This window comes from Mustela erminea, chromosome 3 (genome assembly GCF_009829155.1).
Source record: "Mustela erminea isolate mMusErm1 chromosome 3, mMusErm1.Pri, whole genome shotgun sequence".
Classification (NCBI taxonomy): Eukaryota; Metazoa; Chordata; class Mammalia; order Carnivora; family Mustelidae; genus Mustela; species Mustela erminea.
In genome coordinates, this window is record NC_045616.1 from 152949084 (window position 1) to 152969987 (window position 20904).

At 44.5% G+C, this 20904-nt stretch overlaps 1 protein-coding gene across 3 annotated transcripts in view; it reads right to left on the minus strand.

The window, feature by feature from the left end:
• Positions 1 to 20904, minus strand: part of TRIO (trio Rho guanine nucleotide exchange factor) — a 224702-nt gene that overhangs the window by 99297 nt on the left and 104501 nt on the right. For all 3 annotated transcript variants that reach the window (XM_032337739.1, XM_032337740.1, XM_032337741.1), the window contains exons 19-26: positions 18922 to 19037; positions 14298 to 14420; positions 7298 to 7492; positions 7088 to 7203; positions 6241 to 6307; positions 5519 to 5628; positions 4481 to 4550; positions 3763 to 3852 (exon numbers count right to left, since the gene is read on the minus strand). In XM_032337739.1, the coding sequence (XP_032193630.1) occupies positions 3763 to 3852; positions 4481 to 4550; positions 5519 to 5628; positions 6241 to 6307; positions 7088 to 7203; positions 7298 to 7492; positions 14298 to 14420; positions 18922 to 19037 (887 nt within the window). The remainder of the gene's footprint in view (positions 1 to 3762; positions 3853 to 4480; positions 4551 to 5518; positions 5629 to 6240; positions 6308 to 7087; positions 7204 to 7297; positions 7493 to 14297; positions 14421 to 18921; positions 19038 to 20904) is intronic.

A 20904-nucleotide genomic window follows, 5' to 3' on the forward strand; every position in this document is an offset into this window, starting at 1 on the left:
CTTTTCTCTCTCTCTCTCTCTCTCTCCCTCTCCCTCTCGCTCTTTTACTTACACTCCCTTTGGAATAAATAAAATCTTTTTTAAAAAAGGGTTATCAGGCACCTGGGTGGCTCAGTGGGTTAAGCCTCTGCCTTTAGTTCAGGTCATGATCCCAAGGTCCTGGGATCGAGTCCTGCATCCGGCTCTCTGCTCAGCAGGGAGCCTGCTTCCTCCCCCCCCCTGCCTGCCTCTCTGCCTACTTGTGATCTCTCTCTCTCTCTGTGTCAAATTAATAAATAAATAAAATCTTTAAAAAAATAAAAAATAAAAAAGGGTTATCTACTAATAGTTTGCGCTTCAAATGTGATTTAAAAACCACCACCTCTTTGTATTCTCAATATTCTCAGTCTGTGGGTCATCTCGACTAAGCTCCTCAGGAACCGAGCATCGCTCAGAGATTCATGCGGCCACTCTCCCTACGGAGAAGGAGGAATCACCGAATCACGGGTCACTCACGCAACAGGCAGATTAGAGTAAAAACTTAGCAATTCTTCCTCTGCCTTCCAAATCACAAGAGGAGCCTTAAGTTTCTCTTCAGTGACAGATGTTCAAAATGTGGGATTTATGATTTAATGATTATGATACATGTATTCATGATGTCCCATCTAAATGATATCTTTTCATATACAGTATAATGTACAAATCCCATGTACGGGTCACCGAGTTCTGACAATGTCAACATACTTGCAATCGAGTACATACAGAGTATTTCCAACATCACAGAAAGTTCTTCATACCCCTTTCTAACCAGTTCCCCCCCACACACAACCCCCCCACCACCAAGAGACAACCCCTGTTCTGTTTTCTATCACCTAATCAGTTCTGCATATTCTAGAATTTCATATAAAAGGAATCATACAGAATATATTCTTCTATGTCTAGCTTCTCTCAGCCCACGTTTTGGAGATGAATCTTTGCTATTTCTGTATCAGGAGTTTATCCCTTCATACAGCTGAGAAGTATTCCGTTTCATGCATAACCCACAAAACATCTGAGACATATTGCAATGTGTTTTGAATACCATTTTAATAACATTCAGAAATGCATCTCTGATATTTCTAAACACCAATCTCACTATTTTTATTGACATTTTTAATACCTTATCATAGGATTATACTGCTCAAAAATGACAAGAGAGAAACGAATATCTAATGGGAAAAAGATAGTCTCTTCAACAAATGATGTTGGGAAAGTTGGACAGCAACGTGCAGAAGAATGAAACTGGACCCCTTCTTATACCATACACAAAAGTAAACACAAAATGGAATAAAGGCACAAATGTGAAACTATAAAAATCCCTGAAGAGAGCATAGGCAGCAATTTCCATGATACTGGCCACAGCAACATTTTTCTAGAGATAATGCCTCCTGAGGCAAGGGAAATAAATGCAAAAATAAACTACTGAGACAACATAAAAATAAAGAGCTTCTGCACAGTGAAGAAAACAAGCAACAAAACTAAAAGACATCTTCTGAGTGGGAGAAAGCATTTGCAGATGACATATCTACTAATACTGGATTAGTAACCAAAAATACAGAAAGAACTCATACAACTCAACTCAACACACACAGACACACAGACACACACTCCAATTAAAATGGGCAGAGGATATGAACAGACACTTCTCCAAAGACATCCAGATGGCCAACAGACATAAGAGAAGACACACAACATCACTCGTCATCAGAGAAATGCAAATCAAAACTATAGTAAAATATCATTTCACACCTGTCAGAATGGATAAAATAAAAAGTATAAGAAATAACAGGTGTTGGTGAGGATGTGGAGAAAAAGGAACCTTCTAGCACTGTTCCTGGGAATGCAAACTGGTGCAGTCACTCTGGAAAACAGTATGGAGGTTCCTCAAAAAGTTAAAAATAGAGCTACCCTACCCTACAATCCAGGAATCATACCACTTGGGTGTTGACCCAAAAAATACAAAGACACTAATTTGAAGGAAAACATGCACGGCTACGTTTATAGCAGCATTATCCATAACAGCCAAACTATGGAAGCAGCACAAGTGTCCACTGACTGATGGATGCATGAAGAAGATGTGGTTCATCTATACAATGGACTATTATGCAGCCGTCAAAAGAATGCAAGCTTGCCATCTGCAATGACACGGATGGAGCTAGAGAGTATTCGGTAAAGCAAAGTCACTCAGAGAAAGACAAATACCACCCGATTTCACTCAGCTGTGGAATTTAAGAAACAAAACAAATGAACAAAGTAAAAAAAAAAAGAGAGAGAGAGAAACACACACACAAACCAAGGAAGAGACTCTGAACTATAGCGAATCCACTGACGGTTATCAGAGGAGAGGTGGGTGGAAGTATGGGAGAAACCAAGATGGGGATCAAAGAGTTTACTTATCATGAGAAAATAAAATGATTAGAGAAAATATGGCTATGAGATCAGAGTATTTTTCTAAAACCCCATCAAAGATTTAATCCTGCTGAAATAAGAAAGTTCGCTTTTTCTAAAAAGCTGTTAAAAAAAACTTCTGTGCTTCTAAAATTGTACTTTGGATGGCAGGGGCAGAGAACGGGGCGTTAAGAGGATGGCCTCGCTCACTGGTCAGTGGTAAATCTCAAACACAGACACCCGCGGCGCTCGTTGAGCCCCAGAAAGATGGGCAACATCCCGTACGGTAAGACATCTGTGAGATCCCTCAGTTAGATAAGCAGAATTTCCTTTATCCTTAAAGGTGTTTTAGGGCAAAGGGTTTTTTTTTTTTTTTCATTCGATTCCACATGCCACATGCTCTCTGTGCTTAGACCATACAGAATTCTAACTCTGCATATGGCCTTGATGTTGAGTTTCATCTGATGGTAAAGAGCGAGGAAGGTGTGAAAACCTGACAAGAAAGGGCAGCACAAGGCTGGGAGAGCTGACCTGGTATTTACAAAGGCACTCAAGTGGGCTTACTGGTCACAAGAATGACAACTACAGTAGGGCCATCTCCAGGGCTCCACAGCAAAGACAGAAGTTAAAATGTACCCTAACTTCCCAGATGTCCAGAAAAGAGCATCACGCATGGCCACGCACACACGTAAGAACAGAAAAAAATCTAAAATTCTCACAGCCTTTATACCAAATTACACGTGATACTGAAAAGTACTCTTTTAATCACGATGTATTCAGCACACTTGTCTATATTCCGGAGACCCAAGAAGCTTTCTTTATATTACTTCCATAAGGCTCCAACCGCCTTTGTACAAAATCACCTCCCTGCAATATCTTTGAAAAAAAGAGGACCTACATGTATGCTTACACCAATGAGAATATACTTAAAGAGCCTCCCAATGATCTTAGTTGTTACAGTGCTAGTTGTAAAAATTTTACTGATAAGCCACTTTTGGAAATCAATCACATGATAAAAATGGGAAAAATAAATGAATAAAAAAGATTCAAAGGTTCAAAGATTCTTTTTCCTTCATAGAGGGTAAAGCAGGTTTATAGTCTACACCTTCTGCACATGATATTACATTTAAGAATGGTTATATATAAATAGTAAGTGAGCTCATATACACACGGATCTGTTGAAATCTTAGAAGGATCTTTTAGAAACACAAGACTATCCCACCATAAATGCAACAGATAAAAATGAAAACACTCCCTCCCATCCATTAGGTGAAAGCTATGAGCAGTGTGGCATCTTGATGTTTACCAAACACAACGCAGACGACTTTACTGCTTCACCAGGGGTCTCTTACTTACGTCAAAGTAGGATCCCGCATGCTCTAATATCAGCTGAGTAGAATCAGGCTTATTTTTGCAGTATGTGACATACATCTGAAACTTGTCTGCCTGTAAACAAGAAAAATTAGAATATCTCTTTCAAATCAAATGGCAGTAAGTCAAAATATGATAGACTTTTATGTAAAAAGTAGCTACGGGGATGAAGGAAATTTAAGCTCTACATAAAGAGACCCTATTTTATACTGAAAGTTGTTAAAAATAAGAAATGCCATCTCCTGCTACCATACCTGCAGAAGCCTCCCTCAGCCCAGTAAGTCAGGGCTGGGCACACCCTCCCTGCTCCCACAGACACCGAGGCAAACCCCGGCGTCCTGCATGGAGGGCAGGGCACAAACACAAGGCGACCGTCTGCCTCTCCTCCGGATTGATGACCCTTCCCACCCCATCGCCGGCCCCCCAGGCGTGGCCGGGCACTCATGTGTCCCTATGAATCCCCAGGGCTACTCACAGGCCCCATACGCCAGATGTTCAAATGTTCCACTTCAAACCATCACAACTACCAATAAAAAGCTCATTCCACATGACTATCTGGCTAGAAAATGTAATTCTTAGAGGCAAAGCCCACTTCTCTGTAAGCCGACACTGCAGAAGATGGTGACAGAAGAAATATGAACCATATTCCTTCCAACTTCCTGCAAAGCCACAGCTGTGAGAATGAGGAGCCGAGGGTCCTCACCCAGGTGACAAAGCAGTGTCCCACGTCCTCCGGCAGCTGCTCGTATTTCTCCAGCTCCTTCAGGAATATGCTGCAGAGTCAAAATGGTATTGTATTATTAAGAGGGTTTAACACACTTTACCAGTGAGCTAAGCCAGAAATCAGACCAAGCAGGCCAAGCATACCATTTCAACCAAATGCTGTGATACATCTGCACCATCTAGATTTTAAAGATTTAACAAAACAGGTAGCTCTTAACTAGGCTAGGTTATTGTGACTTTCAATCAGCTAACATGTTTAGCCCTTAAGCACTTCCTAATACAAAGTCTACCCCAGCAGCCTACTTCCGGGGGAGTGCTTTGTTCAGTAGCTAAGGATGTTATTTAGGGATACAGATAAACAGTCAGAAGAAGTCACTGAGATTTCAGTGTGTTTTGCTGGGGTGTGTGTGTGTGGGGGGGGGGTGGCTGGGGCGTGAGGAAGAGTCCAGCAGCTTCGGCCCCATCATTATCCTTCCACAGGCTACTGGGCTGCAGAGACTCTGTCCAAAGCAACTTGTGCCTTTTCAAACAACAACAAACAAACAAACAAACAAAACAAAAGAAAACCCTTAAAAATAAAACCAAGTGCCTCCTATGGCCAATGGACAGAGCATCTTATTTTGGTCAGACTACACATCTGTCCTCAGTTCCTCCTTTCTTCTTGGAAAAACCCACACGACCACACATCGGCCAGCAGCCCCGGAGAGCTCTCCTTTAATTCTGAGAAGGAATGGACGTAGCAGCTGGTGACACAGCTTCCTCCAAACACAGTGTTCACACTTCCCCTGACCTTACTTCTGTGGCAGGGAAGCACATGGAAAAAGCTGAATCTCTATAAAAAGCGTCTCTACAGTGTCGGGGTCTTTTGATGAAAGCCCAACAGGGATCATTCATATTTCAACAGATTCACTGAAACGGATGCTTAATTCAGTTGGAAGCTTCCATTTCTTGTTGTGATACTGCAGCACAGTACCTAGATTTCAAGAGTAACTGGATCCCCAAAGATAAAGCCACTCACTTATTATGAAACTCATAGATTTCCTGCATGTTCCCGAAGATAACAAGCTCTCTGTTTACGATGCCGGCCGGGATCTCCTCCACCCCGCTGGTCATTTCCCACAGGTACGTCTGGTCAGGAGGGAAACAGAGGGATTATACAAAAACCGACAGCACACGTCCAAGAAACAGCTACTCCTGACATCTGTAATACACACCCGGAGTTCAGGAATCACTGAAAAACACATCTGAAGACTGTAACTTTTTATAAAACAACATGAAAAACTTTTCCCCAAAAAAGTCCCCACAGTTTCTATAAGCACTTGGGAAGAGTTCCTATATAGTCCAGCTCAAAACTTTCTATCCCCGGCTGCAAGTTTTGGAGTTACCCTATTTTGCAAGGTATGACAAATATTCTTTCAAACTACTGAGAGGACGAGCTGCCCATCACAATTAGTGGGCACATTTCTCTGAAGCTGCTGTAAAATTCTGTACAAAGAGACTGTCAGCCAGGCCGTCATGTGATGAATGGAATGAGAGGGTTACTGCTGTGTCATCTCTGGGATGAGCAAAACACAGGCTGGAACCGCACCAAAGAGCGCAAACAAGAGAAGCAGGCTGCTGAGGCACACTTCAACTCTCAGAAGCAACAAAAAGTGTGATTATTTTAAGAATCGCCAACAGGTTGGGATAACGAGCTCGCTTAGACCTAATCTAAATAAACACACAAAAAAACTTACTTACATCCATACACTCGCGGAGGTCTCTTACGTAAGCCTTTTCAGTTTGAATTAGCTCAGCCATGATGAACCTTCAACAGAGGAAGACAGCGGGGAGCTCAGCTTACGGGCAGGACACATGCTCTTTTTAACTACCTACTTTGATGGTTTACAAAATAATAAGGCAGTTTTAAAAGCATCAGTCAGTAAGGTGTACTGGGGAATTAAGAACAGATAGGACGATAATAGTACACAGCCACCGACTCAAAGGAAAAACCGTTTTGGAAAACATTCTGTTGAGGTCCCCGCAGGTCAGGGCTTCTCACTCAGCACTGCTGACACCTGGGGGCAGAGAGCGCTCTGCTTGGGGGCTGTCCTGTGTCGTGGAGGAGGTCAGCAGCATCCCTGGTCTCCAAACACTGAATGCTGTTGCACATACCCCCTCCCCACGGTGTGACAACCAAAAATGTCTCCACATGGGGCGGAATGTCCCCCAGCCAGGAACCCCTGGTTTAGGACAATCCTGTCTTCATGAGTGTCTAGTACAGTGCACCAGTCGGCAATTCTGAAACGGCCCCATGTGTGTTATTTTTCCCGTTGGTACTACTACTTACTCATGACCTACTGATGACCAATGACCCTAAAACAGTTTGGCAACCCTGTAGGAAATGGAGGCACAGGGATGAAAACAAGTCACGGTTTCTGAAGCAGGTGACAAGGGACAGTGGCGTCTACGCTGCGAAAACGCTGCACACCCAGAGCAGCACAACGGATCAGCGCCATTTGGTTTCAGACACACACAAGCATGTCTGTCCAAGTGACGGTCCCTTCACTTGCTCCGCGAATCCCAGCAGGTTCGGAGACCGGCTTACTCTTTCCTGCGGGCCGACTTCCGTTTCTCTTCATTGAGCTCATGAGCGGCATCGCGAAGCTTCACCTCCGACCCAGGGACACTGGCGGGGATTATGTCTAGCTGAAGACTTTTGCTCTGTGGAGGAAGAGAGCCAAGCAACTTCAGTTAATTCAACCTGGGCAGGACACGAGCAAGAACACCTTTACTTTGTGCGCACAAGGCAATTTACCGATTTGTTGGAATCTGAAGAAATCCCCAGGGCTTTCTCCAAAGAGGTCCTGTACTTCTCCATCCGCAGAGAGAAATCCCTGTACCTCTTATCCACTGCAGTCACACATTTTTTTATCTCTGCCGCATGGGCATGCCCTTTTTCACAAAAGCCGTCAGCCAGCTGTATCAATAGCTTCACTCTCTCTTTGGTTTGCTGCAAAAAAACAACAGGAAAGTATTGTGAGGCAAATGAACTCAACTGCCAGAGACCAGAAACATAGTGGCAACTTGCCTACCGCTCTGAGCTCCCAACAGGGAAAAACCACAGGGGATAGAAACTTCCACCGAAGCTCCAAGTCCACCCATTCATCTCCCCGATCCTAGCCGAGCTACCTCTCCTCAGCTTGCCACAAAGAATGGCAGGTTTATGACCTTGAGAATCACCAGGCAAAAATCTAGCTTTCCCTTGGCAATGTCTCCATTGGGTCGATGCTCAGGAGTACCCTGTTGAAGGAAGACAGGAATGCTCGCTCAGGCTCCCTCGGCGCCCTGCGACTCTCCACCACTGACCTGCTACATGTACCGGCTACAGAGACGCTCCCTGCTGCCCGCAGATCCATGGCCCGCGCCTTTAGGGCAGCAGTGGTCAGATACAGACGCCGGCTTTCCGGCCGCCAGCGTGGCAGAGGATCTCCCCCCGGCAGACCCTCCATGGATCCTTGGAGCAAGTCCACCTCGCATGTTCATTTCTCCTTCAGCTCTCAGTAGAAATGGAGGAAAAATCACTAGTCGGGAAATTATCTTCCTAGAGGTATTTTAAATGTCCTTCCCTGTTGTAGAACTCCCTCTCAAAAAAGTTATTTTATTTGTGTATGTACTTAGAGAAGATATCTTAATTAACTTAAACATAACTTGCTTACTTTTCTTCAAGTTAAAGATAAGCCTAAAACATTGGTTTAGCGTTTATGGCAGTGACTTCACTCAACTGGTTTTTCCACCACATCCTTCCAGTGTGTTCCGACAAGGAGGCTTCCTTCAACGTTCCTGCTGGCTCTTGCAACGAGTACAGTTACTCCTCTGGCAGGGAACCTGATTTTTTCCACTGGACTTTATCTAGAAAATCTCTATGCATAACATTCAGGAAGCTGACTTTAAAACCCCCCAACAGGTGTACCTCCCAACAGGTGTACATGAGAGCAGAGGCCTCAAAAAAAAAAAAAAAAAAGAAAAGAAAAAAAGAAAAGAAATCCCAAAAGGATAAAGGTCAGAGCTCAAAACCTGGATAAATTATCTTAGTTTATACAGTAAGTCTGAGGCAGAATTCACTAGGCTACCTGTAAAGCCAGCTGTCAAAATCCTTGGGCTCTGCATAGAACCCCCCGGGTGACCTCACTGCAGCCGAGCACCCGACTGGCCAGTGTCCAGCACGTGGGCCCTACACAGGCTCCCTGTCTCCCTTTCTTTGCCCCAGCACCCCTCCAGCCCGGGATGCTATTCCCCCAGATGTCTCCGTGGCTCCTTTTGGTCTCCGCTTGACTAAAGGCCCCCTTCTCAGCAGGCCCCTCCCGGATTCCCTTAAAATTACAACTTTCCCTTCCTGTCATAGCTACCCTTCCTTACCCTATCAGCTCTACTTGTCCCCAAGGCACAGATCACCTCCTAACAAGGACCCAGCTTACTTACTACCATTACTGCCTGTCTGTCTCTTGTTAGAATGTAACCACCACAGGACCAGGATATCTGTTTTGCTTACAAGTATCTCACTCACTGCCATCTGCCTGGCGCATGATGGACATTTACCAAATATTTCTTGAAAAAATAAATTAACATTAGGTTCTTTGTGCAAGTATGTATATGCCTGGAACTTTAATGGGCGTGGTAGTTACTCTAACAGGCATTAATATAATACTTTTCAAAAAACAAGTGAAAACAAAACTCAGATACAATCATGTCTCTGTGGAAAAAAAATTAACTACTGCAGATTCTATTCAAGCTGTTTATTGGAAAAAGTCAGCAAAACTTAAACTACCCTGAAGTTGACAGGGCTTTCATCTGGTATGGAAATGAACTCAGGTTGAGGGAGCTAACAGGAAAAGATTTGTCATCAGATCTTTTCTTTAAGAGAGGGAAAGGTGGAGGGGAGGTACAGAGGAAGACGGAGAGAATCTTAGACAGACTCCTTACCCAGTGCACAGCCCAACATAGTGTTTGATCTCAGGATCCTGAGATCATGACCTGAGCCAAAATCAAGAGCTGGACATTCAACCGACTGAGCCACCCAGACGCCCCTCAACCAAATCTTCACTTACCAACACGACATCTTTCTGGATATGTTAAGACGAGACTAAATATAAACCAAATAAAGAAGTCAAAGTTTCAGACTTGGAAGCATACATTCCAAGAGGAAGTTAACTTATTAAATTTTATTATGAATTTTATTATTATTAAATTTACTATGAATTTTAATTTGAAATTATTAAATTTTATTTTATTAAATTTTAATATGAAAGACAATTAATAGGAGTATGGTGGGATTATTAACAAACTGCGTTGCCTAGATAAGGTTACACTGCTGTGTGCCCAGATACTACTGTGCTGAGAAGCACAAAGAAGGTTCTGTGTGACAGCCAGGGAGCACCTATCTTCCCATGCTCCATCGGTGAACGGTACTCAGAGTTATGCGTATCGTTAACGAGGCAAGAAAACTGTGTCCCGTCTTAAGCACCAAGGTCACCAAAGTGAAGATAAAAAAGACAACTGAAAGGGAAAACAAAAACACCAAGAACGGGCAGGGGGGTTTTTGCCTAGTACACATCATACAAAACAGACCAGGTGCCAATGTGTAACACCACCAACAGGCTACTACTGAATAGGACACTAGATGCCGCAGAAGGTGGCCTAGAGGCAGAGCCTGGTAGCTTGCAACTTTATTTAACCATCGGTAGTCAGTTTCTCCAATAGCTGTGGCCGAGCCACTCCCTCAACCATGGCCTCCCTCCCTCCCTGATGGCTGTCTGCTTTCTCTCATTACTTCGCACGCACATGAATATATATTTACCCATTCGTCTTGTTATTGCCTGTTTCTCTAACTAGAAACGGCAGTCCATGAGGCCAGCACGAGGAGTGGTTTCTGGTGAGTGGCAAGGGCTCTGTGAATAATGACTGAATTAATGTGATAAAAGTGAAGTATGATGAATCTGCTCATTCATGAACCTTTTATATCTTGAAATATATTTTTTAAGTGGTGTTTTTAAATGTATGCATAGAATTCAAAATTCAAAAGGTAAAAGAGGATACAAAGTGGAAAGTCTTCTTGCCCTGCCTTCCCATGACCTGTCTCAGTGATCAACAGCCTATGTTATCATTCCAGAAACGTTTTAGTACAGAAGGGATTACACCTATATTTCACTCTCTCTCTTGTTTTGTACCTAAATGTTTGCACAGAATAAGCCCTGCTCTACACCAAGTACTTCCTATTTAACAACTCAATTATCCTTCGCCACTAGAACACAAGCAACACCCTTGTTTCATGTTGAGAGCGGCATATTGTTTCTATGAGCTAATGCGCTTCCACTGATGGGCCCTTCATGTTGCTCCTGAGCATGTGCATCTGCGCACGTGCAGAGGCCGCATTTCGAGATGTGGGCCTGGGGGGCTGGGCAGAAAGTGCGTCTGTGACGATGGTTGGTGATATGGTGACACCCGCAGAGGTCACCTCCATTCACCACTCCAAAGACAACAGCTGCAAGCTTCTTGATCTTTGCCAGTCTCTTGGGTGAAAACAGAACACACTGCAGTTCTGATGTGTAATTTTATTTTAGATAAATTTGACAATTTCATATATTTAAAAGCCATTTGTAATTCTTTTCCTGCGAGCCCTCTTTAACATCTTTTGTTCACTTTCCTGTTTTGTCTCAGTGATTTAGAAAAGCTCTTTACTTCTAAGAAATCAGCCCTTTGTGATATGAACTGTGCATTTATCTTCTCTGCTTTTTGTCTTTTAGTTTCAGTGGACTGCCCGTTAGCCATTTTCATATTTTATTGTGTGTGTGATTTTTATCTTTCTTTTATGGGCTTGGGTTTTGTGTCCTGTTATTTCTTCTAGTGGGTCAGGTTTTCACTGCTGCTACTTCAGCCCTTTTTCTGACACTTACCTTGGTATCAAGGTGGGATATGAATCCAACTCAGTTTTTCTCCAAAAGGCTACTTAACACTATGAAAAAAACTTTCTACCTCTTTTAAAATGAAGTATTATACAAGTCTTCATCATTATTTCTAGAGACTGTTACAGAAGTAGATTTTTATTGTAAAAGAATGCAAATGTTGTAATTTGAACGACCTCATCAGTCAGCACAATCAGGGGCTTGTAGAAAAGTAAAAGCAAACTGAATTTCTGAGTCTACCAGCTCAAAGGATCTTTACTCATCATGTTCTTAAGTAAGCAGAAATCCAGAAAGGACGCACATTCAATGGTCTTGGTCACTTTCGGGCAGATTAAGGCATTTGGCGCTGGGGACATAGGTGGCGGAAGTGTGAAGGAAGGAGGAGGCCGTGGTCCGACTCCAGTGTGCTTATGTAGATATCATGTGGGGCCTTGCTTAAATTTGCTCATTTTCAGGTCTCACTCCTAAATAGTTTAAGTCACTAAGTCTCAAATAAGGACAGAAATTGGCTTTTAAGTAAACTTATGACCTGGATGCAGGTGATGCCTGCAAAGCACTTTGAGAAATTATTACATTAAGAGTGGCAAAGGAATGCAGCTGAGTCATAGGTCAGATAGTAACCAAAAGGCTTTACTTCTATTACACTAAATATGTTACAAGAGTAGCCACTGTAACAACAGAGCTAGAAGACGGTCAAGTCAAAGCAAAAAAGAGTCTCTACATAACAAAAGAAAAATGGTTTCTTAAAGACACTGTAAGAGGGGAACAGAAGGCGAGCAACACCTCCAAGGGCCAGAGCAGGGGCTGTCTGATTAAAACAAAGGCAGCCAGAAACCAAAAGAATAAAAAGGCTAAGAAAAAGAGTAAGAGGTATTCTTTTCAAAATCTACCAGTTCCTTTTGCCAAAACTGATTCCGTATATTCAGTGAAAGAAAGAGCTCTGTATATCTGGGAAACAGCAAGGTCAGATATTACATGTGATTTTAGATGCTTATTTTTTACAAAATGCAAGGGCGAAAAGATGCCTGCTACTGCTCATTCTTTAAAAACCATACCCCAAATTTGAGAAGGGAAATTCAGAAATAAAAAATCCTTTTGCATACAGCCCACTGGTGGAACACAGCTGCCATGCTAGTGCACTGCAGACAGGGGCATTCACATCACATCTGTGTGCCTGGCGCCCCCTGGGGTTGTGCAGCGACAGGGGTGTTTGTGCATAATGACCTGCAGAGGGCAGCATTAACAGAGATGTAAGCTCGTGAAAAGGAACCAATCTTAAATCTACCCTCTGAGTGGGATCTTAGGCATTTTCTTAATACCTCTATAATCAAAGGCTATTCAAAGAAACAAAGATAGATCATATGAGGCACACAACTATAATTTATTATCCAACTATTAAGAAAAACAAAAATTATACAGCCAAAGGGGTGCTGTATCTAGGAAGCAAAAGGCACGCTCTTACCTGCAGGGGCAGGCAGGTCAGCTTTCCTCAGATGAGTGGGTGGGCGACCTCTGGGTGCTCATGGCCCCTCTGGGTGCAGCTGTCATTGCCTGATTGCCTGAGCCTGCCCCCGAGCCCCAGTGCTCACGGTGCCCCCCCCCCCACCAGTGCCAGCTCTTGCCGAGCCCCGCAGGGGTCAATAGTGTCCACAGCGGCACTTGACTGTGTGCTCTTCCAGAGCAAAGACCGGGGCTTCCCAGAGCCCACATCTCTCGTGGGCGGGCAGAGGGCAGTGAGGAATAGCAGGAGGGGTCAGAAACGGTTACAGAAAACAAAGTACAGATAAACATAATACAAAGTAGCTGTTGCCACTCTAGAGGATTTAACAATTTCCCACTGACGATTTTCAAAGCCACCTTAAGGGCAACACGAGAAAATCATTTTTTTTTAACTTTGTGGGAATACTTCTTTTTAACCAAATAGACTATCCAGCTTAATCACTTATTTCTACCAGTAAATCTGAATTTCCAGTTTAAAAAAAAAACACCACCTCAAATCTATCATCAAAAACAGAGGCACTTCTGAAAATATTACAAAGAATGTATATTCAAAAACTTTGAAAAACAAAAATAAAAATAGCACAGGTTGAGAAGGGAACTCTAAAAATCTCAAAACTGTTTTGAGGTAAAACAGCCTCTGTGGGTATATACTCTAACGTGGAAAATGTTCGTGGCAATGTGTGGAGTCTTACAGATTGGCTTAAAAATTCATCTTTACTCAGTATATGACATATGCCATGTGTTTAATGCTACTCCACCTTTCAGGAAGAAAGTGAAGATGAGTCCACTCGCATAAGCCTATGTACAAGCACTACAAGCCCGCGGAGGTGAACTCTGCCAGCCGTACCCCAGACCGATTCCCGACCGGACCAGGTGGGGTGTGAGCAGGGCTGCAGCAGGAAGTGTCACTGACCAGACACCAGGCCAAAGAGTGTCCACAAAACACACCCACGCCAAGTCAGTAACACCACACAGTGTTTCCTGAAAATAGCAAGTACTCTGAAAAGACCTCGAAAAAGAAAATAAAAAGGAAAAAAAAGTAATGGAAACGACAAAAGAGAAAAGATAAAGGTATTTGCCAAAATCAGAGGATCCAAAGGGAACACCACATAAAGGGAGGGACAGCTGAGGACAAGCATGAAAGGCAGAAGGAAGTGTCACCTACATTAATGTATGATGAGCCACTGGGGTCCCACTATTTCTCCAATTTTGGGTAAGGAGTTTAAGTAACTTTTTATTTTTTATTTTATTTGAGAATTACCTTATGTACATGAAGTGTCCTGTTCTAGGTTATTCTGGAAAACCTGCTGGGCATCTATGTGACTGAAGAGATGTTTATTACCAACCTGAACCTACCTTGGCAGTGATCTGAAACTCCTCGTGCTCTTTCAGTAGCTCTTGGGTGTGCTGTATGCTTGAGCCCGTGGAGGTGTGTGTGGAAAGGTAGAACTCCCCGTTGTCATGGATCCATTCTAAAGCCTAGAGAGGGAAGGAATAGAGACGTTCAAGGCTGAGCCCTGATAAAGGCAGCCCCATTGCGTGCGCAGAGCACGCAGATGTGAAGCCACAAGCCAAGGCTGGCACACACCTAGAAGTACTTGCCTCAAGGACAGATGAGCTTCTGAAATAACTATTGTAAGTCCAAAAGTAAAAGAAAAACCCTGACATTCTAGGAAGCACATCACTTATATCACAATGATTAAACAGTTCAAGAGGTTCTTATAGCTGTGAAATACAATCACAACAGAAGCAGCGAACACTAAGATCCTTTCTCTAAGATACTGAGAAGGTGTGGATGGGGGGCAATCTGAGAGCCTCACGCTGCTAAATGTTTAGGCCTTATTTCCTCTTCCTGCCTTCACTGAGTATCAGTGGGATCCACCACACTTGCTTTTTGGGGGTCCCATCCCATGATGCCCAAACATGCCATGGGGTTGGGGGACGCCAGCAGAGGATGGGGCCTAATCCCTGTGGTGGCAGGAGAGAAGGGAGTACACCTGAGAAGGGGGCCAGAGAGGCTCAGACTGCAAAGACCCAGTTCTAGTGCATACGCGATCTCGTGCCCTTAGATGAAAGTGGTTTTATCACTTCTATTTCCATGTAGCTAAAGTGAAATCAGACTTACTCAAACATATGCATCTAAAAACCCAACACTGTGGGAAAGAAACATAAAAATGGAGAAGCTTTTACATTTGCCGTTTGTAGTCTCTGGGTCATCTGTTGTGCTGTGCTCGTCTTAGAGCAGAAATGTCACCGTGTCTATTAGCTACGTCACAGCACCTACAGCATTTTAGAAGGCAAAGTGAGAAGGAAACCATGACCTGGCCAGATGACTTACCATGCAGCAGACTGCACGGGAATTATGGCGGTCAGGCTACAGCCCACCCAGGACAGTGTTAACACTGCTGCCGGCTGGAGGCTGAAAGCGATGCTTGTCAATTCCCTCCAAAGGTCCCTGGTTTTTTCGTACTTAATCACACTGTCTCCGGGGGCCTACTGTTGAGTCAGGTGCTACCTGGGGGACTGGGGAATGAGTGGAGCTTCGGCCCTGCCCCTGCAGACTGGGCAGGAAGTGGGAGACGAAGAAAGACACACAAAGACAAATGAGAACAGGGGCACCATACTTAGAACAGAGATCAGCAGAGGCGATGTCTAGGCCAGGAGAGGCTGGCTGGGGAAGCAACAGGTTCGGAAGAACAGGGAGAAACTCAGCAGCAGAGCGGGGTGCGCCATGGCCACAGGCTGCTGAGCTGGTCTGCTGCGGGGGTTAGAGGAGAGGCTGGAGAGAGACTGGAGGGCAGGAAGGCCCAGGAGCTCACCAGCACAGCCTTGACTTCCCTGTGAAAGCTAACAGGGCTGCCGTGTGGAAAAGGAACTGCAGTACACAGCGAGTAGAAGTAACCGGTCAGCAAATGGGCTCCAAGACTCAGGGAGGACACGGCTGGGGTTCCTACAGCGTGCTGGCTCTGAATGTAAGGGGGAGGGCAGATCTGACAGGTGTGGGAGGTCTGCACCTGTGGGCCTCACGAAGGAGTGAAGGTGGGAAACTGAGCAAGAAAGGAACCAGGTGCTATACACCCTGGAAGGTGAGAGGGCACGGGACACACCACGGAAGAGGAGGGGATCCTGGCGGACACAGCTTATAAGATGAGGAGGGGGACACACCCCGTAAGACAAGGAGGCCGGGGGGACACCCACAAAGGACGATGGAGGCTGGGGACACACTCCATAAGATGATGGGGGCTGGGGGACATACCCACATAGGACAATGAAGCCTGGGGGACACACCCCATAAGATGAGGGGGGACACCCACATAGGAAGATGGAGCCTGGAGGACACACTCCATAAGACAAGGGGGCCAGCAAAATCAACAAGACAGGAAAAAACAAGTGTTGGCGAGGATGTGGAGAAAGGGGAACCTCTTACACTGTTGGTGGGAATGCAAGTTGGTGCAGCCACTTTGGAAAACAGTGTGGAGATTCCTCAAGAAATTAAAAATAGAGCTATGCTATGACCCTGCAATTGCACTACTGGGTATTTACCCCAAAGATACAGATATAGTGGAAAGAAGGGCCATCTGTACCCCAATGTTCATTGCAGCAATGGCCACAGTCACCAAACTGTGGAAAGAGCCAAGATTCCCTTCAGCAGACAAATAGCTAAAGAAGATATGGTCCATACATACTATGGAGTATTATGCCTCCATCATAAAAGATGAATACCCAACTTTTGTATCAACAGGGACAGGACTGGAAGAGATTATGCTCAGTGAAAGAAGTCAAGCAGAGAAAGTCAATTATCATATGGTTTCGGTTATCTGTGGAGCATAAGGAGTAACATGGAGGACGTTGGGAGATGGGAGAGGAGAAGTGAGTTGGGGGAAATCGGAGAGGGAGATGAACCATGAGACTATGGACTCTGAGAAACAAACTGAGGGGTTTGGAGGGGAGGGGGTGGGGGGCTGGGTGAGCCTGGTGGTGGGTATTGCGGAGGGCACGTATTGCATGGAGCACTGGGTGTGGTGCATAAACAGTGAATCTTGGAACACTGAAAAAAAATTAAAAAGAAAAGATGAGGGGGCTTGGGGGACACCCACAGAAGATGAGGAGGGGGGATAGGGTTCATGAGTCCAGTTCTGGTCTCAGCGAGGCCAAAGTAGATACCACGGAGGCAGCTGTGATTTCTAAATCTGCAGACCCGAAGCGGGGGTCAGGGCTGGGAGGTACCAGCAGAGGAAGTAAGAACACAGGAAACAGAAGTAAGAGCCAGCCCCATACAGCCCAGGAGAATGCCAGCGGGGAGCCTGGGGAGAGCACAGAGGAGGCCAGAGGAGCCTGGGAAGTCCGAGGGCCGGGACTCGCCCCCAGAGCCGGGGCCTGAATCAGCACTCTGCATTCCTGCCAGTTAAGCTCAGGGTGCCGTGCATCAGGGGGCGCCTCCAGAACTGGGGTTATAGATAAGCAGTTTCAGTGCAGGACTGTGAGCACAGTACAGAACAGAACCCAACAGGCCTGCAAAGGCCTGCACTTCCAGATTTCATTTTGGGCAAATGAACTGACTTCAGGAAAAAGCAACAACACATTCCATTGTTTTTCTCTATTAAAATAATTATTTACAATTGTGTTCTCTGTAGCTAAATGACTGCTAGTCTTTCGGCAGAGAAATAAAGAAAGACATATGAGAAGAGATTATGAGACAATCTCTAATTAGAAACAAAATTAGTCCCCGTAAGTCTGAAATTCGGTTGAACTGTCATTAAATAAAATATATTTAAACACTGAAAAATGCTGCTTGCCACTTCTGTTGGGACTCTAACTACTTCTGGTAACATCAGCCAAGATAAGGGAAGGGCTGAAGCTGGTGCCAGGTCTACAGTCCAGGAGCTCTGGCTTACTAGCCTCCGGGGAACTAAGCAGCTCTGAGCCCCTCACTGCCCACCTGAAACCAATACTGACCAAATCAAAAATATTCTCCCTAAGTGGGAAACTGTGCTGAGGAAAATTTAATCTTTCTTGAGCTAAAAGATTTAACTGAATGCCAACTCTGTGGCAGGCACCGGTGAAATTAGAAGACTGTCCATGTCTGATACAGTGACCACGACCCACAGCACTGAAGAGGCCCCAGTGACTTTAAGCTCCCCGACATGCAGAACACGAGATGGCTCACACAGGTGTTCTGCAAGCGAGACTTCTGCCCTCCGTGCCCTCCAGACTCTCCACATTCTGGACCAACAGCTTACGGATTCCTGTGCTACCGTTAATGCCAAGAAGTGACAGGAATCGTAGTTCATGTTAGGGTCAGACAGACTTTACCCTAAAATGATCTTCCACGATTAACCATACTGGTGGAAGCACTTATCCCAAAATGACTTCAGAAGACGGAAACTCTAGCCTTACCTTTTTACTTATTTTTTAAGTAGGCTCTACACCCACCATGCGGCTTGAACTCATGACCCTGAGATCAGGAGTCCCGTGCTCTACTAAGTGAGCAAGCCCCATGCTCCACAAATGCACCCTCTTGAAGTCTCTGAATTAGTTAACTGCATGAACATTTTTTAACTCTACTGAATTCTTAGAAATTCTGAAACATTTCTTATCTAATTTTAGCTCAAGTTATCTGAAGAACAAAATTTTATCTTGAAAATATAATTACAGCAAAAACAACAAAAAACCCACCCACTATAGTATTTCTACAAGTACAGAACCTAGCTTCTGCAACAATTTTTGAATCATTGTCATTAGGGCTTGTACCTGGTGGTCTTATGTCTGAGCTAATGGCAGCAGAGGCCAGCTTGTGTGACACACTTGCTGAGGGCCCAAATCACATTTTTACAGGGTAGGGGTTTTCTTTTCATGACAAATTTATTTAAAAGACATGACTGTTTTGATCATTTGAAAGTGGTTTTCAGAAACGGCTGATGTGTCAAGAGCCACCCAGTGGAGGCCAGAGAGCACGGGGGAGCCTGGTGTAATGACCGACCTGCTTGGCACTTCGTTCAAAGACCACGTACTGCTGGCACTGGTCTAGCCGTCTCTTTCTCATGGTCCAATAATGCAATACCCTGTTCTCCCGCTGGAAGAGTTCATTCAAGATATCTAAGAGAGCAAAAACAAAGACGTATGTTGGTACTTACAAGCAGAGGAAACACTTGCAAAATCCCATCCAATGTTATTTAAAGACTTTATGCAAATGTCAGTGCAAGACAGAGTATTAGATTAAGGGCCACACAGCTTGCTCTCCCAACTCAGTGAGTGAGTGTGTCCACCAGAGCTCTCCTTCTGCTCTTACCCCAATCGGTTATCTTATGATTGAGGTCATTGGAAACTGAAGGCTGACGTCCAATATCTCGCGTTATCTGGATGAGTGGGATAAGCTGTGCACCCCCTGCAGGGCAATCTGACAATGGCTGGAAAAACTTCAGGAGTAGGTAATTTGTTCAACAACATTAAAACCTTCTTGTAGAAGTTATTTAGTATATAGGATCTATGTCATAATGGTGAAGTACTAGAAGAAAACAGTTTTTTTTTTCTTCTCCTTTTTTTAAAAAATAAAGACAAAAACAAAAATATAAACCATTAGGAGAAGCAAGGACATGAAGCAGAGAAGCAGGGAGCCAGAAAGGCCAAAAAACCCCGATAGATAAAAAAAAAAAAAACCACCATAACAGTACAGCACCAATAAAAAGCAAGTTAAAATTATTGGAAAAATATAAGACACAGACCAAATGTACTTGCTAGTCAGGAAAAAGATGAAAGGTTCATTAGAAAAGTGTAAAAAGATTTATTTTTATTTTTAGATTTTATTTATTTATTTGAGAGAGTGATCGTGCAAGAGAGCGTGAGCACAAGCAGGTGGAGGGGCAGAGGGAGAGGAAGAAGCAGACTCTCCTCTGAGCAGGGAGCCCTACATGGGGCTCGATCCCAGGACCCTGGGATCATGACCTGAGCTGAAAGCAGACGCTTAACTGACTAAGCCATCCGGGTGCCCCGAGCAAAGCATATAAACGTGAAGTTTGTAACATGACCACTAAATACACACAAACACATTTAACCTCACTCAAACAAAGAGGCCATCCCGCACGCTTTTCCTGCAAGCACTGGTGCTATCCAGCACTGGCAGGATGGGGGGAGAGGAACATGCACAGGTGACCCCGTATTACTGAGGGGTAACAGCACCACTCTTGCAGCGGGCACTCTGGCAATAGGTGGCGTCACCGGAAGCGCGCACACCTCTGAACCAGCAATTTATCCTTCAGATGTACGGCGCTTACACAAGCCATATGTACTCGGGTGCATGAACATGAAGGCACTGTTTGGAAAAACTGGCAGTGACATCTGAGCCCAACTAGGGGACAGGTTAAGTCAACTATGAAATCATTATACTGGACATTAGATGTCCATATGATAGAGCAGATCTTTAAAGTCTGATATAGAAAGGGACTAAGATACATTATTATTAAGTAGACTCAACACCCCGTGTTGGAGCCCAATCTGAGGCTTGCACTTACCATCCTGCGATCAAGACCTGAGCTGAGATCAAGAGTTAGATGCTTAACATGAACCTGTGAGCAGGATTTACGAGGAAGCTCGGAGGTCATGCTCCACTATCTTTACTGAAAAAGTAAACTAATGTAGTGACACAAATTAAGACTTTAAAGTTTGAGGCTAGTCAAAAAATTAAGCTACCATTTAAATAAAAACACCACGTGTAAAACTAACATAAGCCAATGGGTCATTTCCAGGCTCTTCTTTCTACAGTCCCTGCCTGGGGCCCGACTGACTTGGGGAGAGTAAGCGGCCAGGCAGAGCAAGGAGCACCCCACCGGGACTAGGACAGAATACCCCCTGGGGCTTTCTCATGCCCCTGAAGGACTGTCTGGGGTCCTGGGACACAGTCTCTTCCGGCACCATCACCCTTACGTGGATTTACTGCACTGTTACACATGTAAATCTCTTGTCCCCA